At 46.1% G+C, this 9,443-nt stretch overlaps 1 protein-coding gene across 1 annotated transcript; it reads right to left on the reverse strand.

Annotated features, from left to right (window-relative positions):
- Positions 1–737: 737 nt before the first annotated feature.
- On the reverse strand, positions 738–1,682 carry LOC143767849 (olfactory receptor 10AG1-like). Its single transcript, XM_077256371.1, has one exon. It carries the CDS (start codon positions 1,680–1,682, stop codon positions 738–740), a length of 945 nt encoding a protein of 314 aa, XP_077112486.1.
- Positions 1,683–9,443: the final 7,761 nt, after the last annotated feature.

Here is a 9,443-nt window from a genome sequence, read left to right on the forward strand (position 1 = left end):
ACAAGCTCTCATATGACTGAAGAATAAAAAAGGTATGGCTCTTGGAAGAAAGAGAACAAAAATCAAAAGCACAAATATGGAAGGTGGTGGAGAAGATAACTATCTATAATATTCTGTTACATTTCAATTTTCATTACTGCAACAATTAACTCAAACAAAGAAAAAATGTTCATCCTATAAATACATACACCACTATCTAATATAATATATCAATGTCTGTTAGTAAATTCATTAAAAACTCCAATTAAAATAGACAGAACCGATTGAAAAGAGCACCAGGGAAAGCACAATAGTAAGTTTAGAACAAGCCAATAAGAGATAGCAATTCAGTATATTTGAAACCAAAATATCTCTAAACTCTGGAACTCTGGAAGTAAAGGGAATCAAGTCCAAATTTTTCTGGGATGGTTTTTAATTATCTCCTATCCTTTGCACATTGTCCCTCTGCTTTGGCAGGCCCTCATCTCTAGATAAACAATTTTTAATAGCAACTAGTGGTTGCCTCACAGAGATTCCTTAAATTATTTAAACTACCCAAAAGACCACCACTTGGAGGATACCACCACTTATTTAGAGCAGATTTTGATGTAATGGATTGTAAATGCTCTTGCTATATACAGTATGTACATTTTTGTCCATAGCCACAAATCTAAAAGACCATTCTTTAATCGGTCATCTTAAAAAGATATCACTGACTGTAATTTTTGGATTAACCTAAAATATGTAAGCTACTTGGATCAGTTCTGAAGTTTTCCTTTAATGTAACATTTCATCTTTTTCACTGCATTTTGAACATCGTTATTCCTTAAAGTATATATGAAAGGGTTCATAAAAGGAGCAATAATAGTATAAATGAGGGATAAATACTTCTCCTCATTTTTGCCATAACTTGATTTTGGTCTCAAGTACATTATAGTGCCCGATCCATAGAACATGGAGACAACGATAAGGTGGGAGGTACAAGTGGAGAAAGCTTTTTTCCTCATCCCTGCAGAATGTTGCTTGAGAATTGTCCAGATGATGTTCGCATATGAAACTACAGTCAATACAAAAGGCCCTACAATAATAATAAAAGTGATTATTAGCATGATAATTTCATTGAACTCTGTGTTATTACAGGCCAGGCTCATTAATGGCGGAATGTCACAGTAAAAATTGTTAATTTTATTGGAACTGCAGAATGGCAATGAAAATATGAATGTGGTTTGTAGAACACCGATCATTGTTCCAATAAACCAACAACCAATCACCAGCCTGATGCAAACTATCTTTTCCATAATATTATTATATAGTAATGGATGACATATGGCGTTATATCGATCATACGCCATGGCGGCCAACATGTAGCATTCTGCACTGCCCAGTAATAGAAAACAGTTCATCTGTGCAGCACATCCATAGAAGGTGATTGTTTTCTTCCCCGAGAGAAGATTGAACAAAAGATTTGGAATTATAGTTGACAGGTAACAGATCTCCAAAATGGAGAAATTGGCAAGAAAGAAATACATGGGAGTATGAAGATTTGGGCTACAACGATACAGAAGAATTATAAACATATGAGCCAACAGTGAAACCTTAAAGATGCAAAGAAAAACCATGAAGAGGAAATATTGGATTTGAAGAACATCCGAAAATCCGACCAGAATAAATTCAGTTATTCTTGTGTAGTTTGTTCTCTTCATTTTCTTGATTCGGTCTACGATAAATAAAAAGAAAAATTGCTGTTTACAAAAAGAAATTACCGTATTTTTTAGACCATAAGGTGGGGGAGTGCTATCAGAGGAGCAGCGGGTCACAGAGGCAGGAGCCAGCGGCTCCAACTATCTCCTGTGCCCACTGCTAAAGAGAAATGTATATGCACTGCACTCCACGTGTGGGTGTGGAGGGCAATGAATATTAATTTCTTCCTGGCAATCTGGTATGATTGATTGGCCCCATCCCCTTGCTGGTATGATTGGCCCCACCCCAGTCATGGTATCCATGGTCCCATCATAAAAGATTAAAAAAGCAAACCTTTACTCTTACCTTCCTTCGCTCCCCCGTAGTCGCAACAGTCAGTGAGCACCCCAGCACCTTGTACATGAAAAGATAAATAAAGTCCTGGTACTGCTATAGTATTGGTTATCTCAGTTCAACATTCACTTCTCATTCCCAGGGTGGCGAAGAGACAGAAAATGACACGTCCAATACTTTTTATCATGAAAACATTTACTTGCAGAATAGATGTTGTTACGGAAACCCCCAGCACCCAGAATATGTTGTACAGTTATATGTATGTATAATAGGTTCCATGTGAGATGCATGTCCCTAATGCATCAGCCCACAGGCTGTGCCCCTGGGCAGAGGGGACAAGATATCCCCCTTCTGTCCTCTCCCACCTTTGTAATTCCCACAGTAAATATCGGCAGGCTCCGGCAACCTGCGGCTATTGTAATGTATGTCTGGCCTGCCGCTTTTCAATTGGCCCGCCGTCTGTATCTGTGTAATATATACTGTGTCCTGTGAGTAAAGTGTTGTCATACTGGAAATACGTGGAGAAGCAGTGATCTTTTATATGCGCCCATGTAACCAAGCAATTCCAGCCAGCGTCCTTCATTCAGACTCCAGCCAAAGCAGAGTGGACCTCCTGAAACATGGATTGGTACTGAAAGAGGTACTCCAGCACGGTAGACCCTGCCACACTGGTGGCAGACAGCAGGATGTGATACCCCGTCTACAGGAGGAAAGGAATGAATGGCAAACAACTACCAGAAGTTAAAGAGGACTACATTAAAAGATCTGGTGGGAGCCCGAGGGTTAATCACCAGCAACAAAACAAAAGCGGATTTGATAGCAGCCATCATGGAACACAACAGTGCAGTGCCCCCCCAATGGGAATGTGGAGGAGACTGAATTCCAGAGGGAGGTAAAGAACAGACTGGCATTCTATGGCCCAAACCCTGCAGCAGAGATCATACGAGAGGTGATGGCTGATTTGCGTACTGATCTGAAGGAAAAGATGGCCGAGCGGACCAGGATAGAGCTAGCCAAGATGGAGTTGGCAGAGCGGACCAAAGTGGAGCTGGCCAAGATGGAGAGTCAGCGAGCAGGGGGAGCTCTGGCCTCCGCCCAGGTACCTTCAACAGTAAGCCACAAAAAGATCCAGTATAATGCCTTCCGACAGTTGGGGGAGGCAGAGGAAGACATTGATGGCTTTCTGCAGGACTTTAAGCGGCAGTGCGCCCTTCATCAAGTGAAGCTGGAGGAACGGGTTCAGATTCTGGCCAGCAAGCTGACAGGCCGTGCAGCGGACGCCTATTGCACGGTACCTGATGAGGACTGTATGGACTATGAGCGGATCAAAGAAGTGATCTTGGCCTGGTATGCGCTGACACCAGAGGCATACCGCCAAAAGTTCCACGGACTTATAAAATGAGTAACCGATACCCATGCTGAATTGGCCTGTAAATTACGGCGGTCACTGCTACAGTGGGTACAAGGGAGCCAAGCAACCACTAAGGAGGACGTCCTCCAGCTCTTCTTGTTAGAATGATTCTTTAATGGACTAACCCCTGAGACACAGGAATGGCTTCGGGACAGGCGGCCAATGACTCTTGAGGATGCCGCTCATCTGGCCGATGAACATCATGATGCCAGGAGGCCTCAGTTGTCCGGATCAAAGATCATCACTAGGGGTCCGCCCATGGACCTGGAGGCCCCCAAACCACAGAAGATTGTAGGGGGACCAGCTAAAAACCAGGCCTACCACAGTCCCCTTGGGGCACAATGCCACACCTGCCATCAGCTGGGACACCTGCAAAGACAATGTCCCAACCAGACTCAGCATACCCAGTGGCCAAAGGCAGGAACAGCTATCTTCAGCCAGGCCGCTGTACACTGCTACCAAGGCGAAGCTGACCCGGCATTGGGGGTTACGACTAACCAGGGGGTTGAAGAGATGGAGGAAGTGCTGCATGAAGTAGACCCCGTGCAGGCAGCCCGGGCAGATAATCGACAACAGCATCGACAGGTCATGTGTTTTAATGGGAAACGTATGCAGGGACTAAGAGATTCCTGGGCAACTTTGACCCTTGTGAAGCCTCATCTCGTCCGGGACCAAGAGAAGATGGACCGGACAGTGGCAGTCCGTGTAGCAGGGGGAGCCATACATCGACTGCCCACTGTCAGGATTCACCTGAACTGGGGAGTCGGAGATGGCCTTGTTCAGGTCGGCTTGATGGAGGATTTGCCTGCAGACGTCTTGCAGGGAAATGACTTGGGGCCCATGTTGTCTGCCTTCTCGGTTGCCCCTCTGGCTGAGACATATCCTGTGACCACCCAGAGACAAGCTCGAGCTGCGGAGGCGGAATCACACTCAGAGGAGGCCCAGGTAAGACATCCCAGCCCTACACGTATTTCCATAGCCAGACACATTTCTTGGGCTACCCCAGCTGAATTTAAGAGGGAGTTACTTGAGGATCCTTCATTGGAGGGATATCGTTGGAAGGCACAGGAGGGGAGAGGGGTACTGGAAGGGGAACAGTTTGTATGGAAGCAGGGACTCCTCTACCAGATCACAGAGCAGCACCACACAGGGACGAGCCCCACTATAAAACGACAGCTGGTAGTTCCCAAGAAGCATAGGCAGGAGTTACTGTGAATCTCTCATGACATACCCTTCGCCGGGCACTTTGGCGTCAGTCGCACCAGGCATCGTCTGACCCAAAACTTCTTTTGGCCGGGGGTAACCTATGATGTTCGTCAGTACTGCCAGACCTGTGACAGTTGCCAGCGCATTGGTAAGAGGGGAGATCGATGCAAGGCCAAATTATGCCCCCTCCCCATTGTGGAGGAACCTTTTAGCCGAGTAGCGGTCGCTCTGATAGGGCCGTTAGCCAAACCCAGTCCATCAGGGAAAAGGTATATATTGACAGTGGTAGATTATGCCACACAGTATCCAGAGGCGGTTGCGTTACCTAACATACTGGCAGAGACGGTGGTGGCTGCCCTGCTCCAAGTTTTCTCACGGGTTGGATTTCCCCAGGAGATTATCTCGGACCATGGTACCCAATTTACAGCAGAGGTGACCATCCAACTGTGGAAGCTGTGTGGCGTAAAGTCCATTAGAAGTGCCCTGTACCACCAGCAAACCAATGGGTTGCGTGAATGCTTTAACGGGACGTTAAAACAACTCATTGGGACTTTTACCAGGACCTACAGGGACCGGGAGAAATTCTTGCCACACCTCCTGTTTGCCTATTGGGAGATGCTACAAGAATCCACGGGGTTCTCTGTCATGATTGAGGCAGGGACATGGGCAAAAACGGACTAGCTCTAGGAAGATGGTATCTCAGGTAACCGCGATGCTGAACCTAACACGCAAACAAAAGTAGCCAGGGGGTGTGCCTACGTTGTATCCCTAGACACCTCGTGCCAGCCGGAGAGCTAACTACCCCTATAAGAGGAATACACAGACCTGGCTTGCCTCCAGGGAAACCCCAAAAGTTATAGTAGCCCCCCACATGTAATAACGGTTAGGTAAGAGGAAAACACAAACGCAGTATGAATATAGATTCAGCAAAGTGAGGCCCTCTGACTAGATAGATGAAAATACAAAAGAGGACTTCGCGGTTACCTCAAAACCCTAAGCAGCCATCCTGAAACTACCTTAACTCCGTTATCAACTCATGACACCGGAGTAGTAATTTCAGATCACTAGAGCTTCCAGCAGCACGAGAAATATAAATGCATGCTGGACAAAACAAACACAAAAAGCCAAAGATTTCAACTTAGCTGAATTGCAGACTTGGAGCAGGTAGCAAGCAACAGAGATGCTCTGGTAACATTGATTGCCGGCACTAGAGTGACTGAGAAGCCAGACTAAATAGGAAACTCCCAATTTCCTGATGAAAACAGGTGCACTGGAAACACAAGACCAAAGTCAACCAGTACCACCAGTAGCCACCAGAGGGAGCCAAAAACAGAATTCACAACAGTACCCCCCCCTTAAGGAGGGGGCACCGAACCCTCATGAGAACCACCAGGGCGATCTGGATGCGCCCTATGAAAGGCGCGAACCAAATCAGAGGCATGAACATCAGAGGCAGTCACCCAAGAATTATCCTCCTGACCGTATCCCTTCCATTTAACCAGATATTGAAGTCTCCATCTGGAAATACGAGAGTCCAAAATCTTCTCCACAACATACTCCAATTCACCCTCCACCAGCACAGGAGCAGGAGGCTCAACAGAAGGAACAACCGGTACCTCGTACCTCCGCAACAACGACCTATGGAAAACATTATGAATGGTGAAAGATGCTGGAAGGTCCAAACGAAAAGATACAGGATTAAGAATCTCCAAAATCCTATAAGGACCTATGAACCGAGGTTTGAACTTAGGAGAAGAGACCTTCATAGGGACAAAACGAGAAGACAACCACACCAAGTCTCCAACACGGAGATGATGACCCACACGACGATGACGATTAGCAAACTGCTGAGTCTTCTCCTGAGACAACTTCAAATTGTCCACCACATGACTCCAAATCCGGTGCAGTCTATCCACCACAGAATCCACTCCAGGACAATCCGAAGACTCCACCTGACCAGACGAAAAACGAGGGTGAAACCCTGAATTGCAAAAGAAAGGAGAAACCAGAGTAGCAGAACTGGCCCGATTATTGAGGGCAAACTCTGCCAACGGCAAAAAGGCGACCCAATCATCCTGATCAGCAGACACAAAACACCTCAAATACGTCTCCAAGGTCTGATTAGTTCGCTCCGTCTGGCCATTAGTCTGAGGATGGAACGCAGATGAAAAAGACAAATCAATGCCCATCCTGGCACAGAACGCTCGCCAGAACCTAGACACAAATTGAGATCCTCTGTCAGACACGATGTTTTCCGGGATACCATGTAAGCGAACCACATTCTGAAAAAATAAAGGAACCAACTCCGATGAAGAAGGCAATTTGGGCAAGGGTACCAAATGAACCATCTTAGAAAAACGGTCACACACCACCCAAATGACAGACATTTTCTGAGAAACCGGGAGATCCGAGATAAAGTCCATAGAGATGTGCGTCCACGGCCTATTCGGAATAGGCAAGGACAACAACAATCCACTAGCCCGAGAACAGCAAGGCTTGGCCCGAGCACAAACATCACAAGACTGTACAAAGGTACGCACATCCCGAGACAGGGAGGGCCACCAGAAGGACCTGGCCACCAAATCTCTGGTACCAAAAATTCCAGGGTGGCCCGCCAACACAGAAGAATGAACCTCTGAGATGACTCTACTGGTCCACTCATCTGGAACAAAGAATCTCCCAGACGGACAACGATCAGGCCTATCAGTCTGAAACTCCTGCAAAGCACGTCGCAAGTCTGGGGAGACAGCAGACAAAATCACTCCATCCTTAAGGATACCCGTAGGCTGAGAATCACCAGAGGAGTCAGGCTCAAAACTCCTAGAAAGAGCATCTGCCTTCACATTTTTCGAGCCCGGCAAGTATGAAACCACAAAATTAAACCGAGAGAAAAACAATGACCAGCGCGCCTGTCTAGGATTCAGACGCCTGGCGGACTCAAGGTAAATCAGATTCTTGTGATCAGTCAAGACCACCACCTGATGTCTAGCACCCTCAAGCCAATGACGCCACTCCTCAAATGCCCACTTCATAGCCAAGAGCTCCCGATTACCGACATCATAATTTCGCTCGGCGGGCGAAAACTTTCGAGAGAAAAATGCACATGGTCTCATCACTGAGCAATCGGGACTTCTCTGCGACAAAACCGCCCCCGCTCCAATCTCGGAAGCATCAACCTCAACCTGAAAAGGGAGCGAAACATCAGGCTGGCGCAACACAGGGGCAGAAGAAAAGCGGCGCTTAAGCTCCCGAAAGGCCTCCACAGCCGCAGAGGACCAATTGGCAACATCAGCACCCTTCTTAGTCAAATCAGTCAGAGGTTTAGCAACACTTGAAAACCCAGTTATAAATCGACGATAGAAATTAGCAAAGCCCAAGAACTTCTGAAGACTCTTCAGGGAAGTAGGCTGCGTCCAATCACAAATAGCCCGAACCTTGACAGGATCCATCTCAACAGAAGAAGGGGAAAAAATATACCCCAAAAAGGAGATCTTCTGAACCCCAAAGATACACTTTGAACCCTTTACAAACAGAGAATTGGACCGCAAAACCTGAAAAACCTTCCTAACCTGTTGAACATGCGACTCCCAGTCATCCGAAAAAATCAAAATATCATCCAAATACACAATCATAAATTTATCCAGGTATTTACGGAAAATATCATGCATAAAGGACTGAAAGACTGAAGGAGCATTAGAAAGACCAAAAGGCATTACCAAATACTCAAAATGGCCCTCGGGCGTATTAAATGCAGTTTTCCACTCATCTCCCTGCTTGATCCGCACCAAATTATACGCACCCCGAAGATCAACCTTAGAGAACCACTTTGCCCCTTTAATACGAGCAAATAAATCAGTCAGTAGTGGCAAAGGATACTGGTATTTGACTGTAATCTTATTCAACAGGCGATAATCAATACAGGGCCTCAGGGAGCCATCTTTTTTACCCACGAAAAAAAAACCTGCTCCTAAAGGGGATGAGGATGGACGGATATGTCCCTTTTCCAAGGACTCCTTAATATACTCTCGCATAGCAGCATGCTCAGGCACAGATAGATTGAACAAACGACCCTTGGGAAACTTGCTGCCCGGAATCAAGTCTATAGCACAATCGCAATCCCGGTGAGGGGGGAGAGAACTAAGTTTAGGCTCCTCAAAAACATCACCATAATCATACAAAAATGCCGGAATTTCAGAGGGAGTAGATGAAGCAATGGAAACCAAAGGTACTTCCCCATGAGCCCCCTGACATCCCCAGCTTAACACAGACATTGTTTTCCAGTCAAGGACTGGATTATGAGTTTGCAACCATGGCAATCCAAGCACTAAGACATCATGCAAGTTATGCAACACAAGGAAGCGAATCACCTCCCGATGGTCAGGAGTCATACACATAGTCACTTGTGTCCAGAACTGTGGTTTATTCCTAGCCAAAGGTGTGGAGTCGATACCCTTCAGAGGGATAGGAACTTCCAAAGGCTCTAGGCTAAACCCACAACGTCTGGCAAAGGACCAATCCATAAGACTCAAGGAAGCGCCAGAATCCACATAGGCATCCACAGTAATAGTTGATAATGAACAGATCAAAGTTACAGACAAAATAAACTTAGACTGTAAGGTGCCAATTGCAAAAGACTTATCACCCTTTTTTGTGCGTTTAGAGCATGCTGATATAACATGAGCAGAATCACCACAGTAGAAGCACAACCCATTTTTATGCCTATAATTCTGCCATTCACTTCTGGACAGAATTCTATCACATTGCATAATCTCCGGTGTCTGCTCAGAAGACACCGCCAAATGGTGCACAGGTT

This window comes from Ranitomeya variabilis, chromosome 4, assembly GCF_051348905.1.
Source record: "Ranitomeya variabilis isolate aRanVar5 chromosome 4, aRanVar5.hap1, whole genome shotgun sequence".
In the NCBI taxonomy this organism is placed as follows: Eukaryota; Metazoa; Chordata; class Amphibia; order Anura; family Dendrobatidae; genus Ranitomeya; species Ranitomeya variabilis.

Excerpts from the sequence above, each read along its gene's own strand:
- LOC143767849 (XM_077256371.1), bottom strand. The coding sequence starts at position 1,682 with ATGAAGAGAACAAACTACACAAGAATAACTGAATTTATTCTGGTCGGA.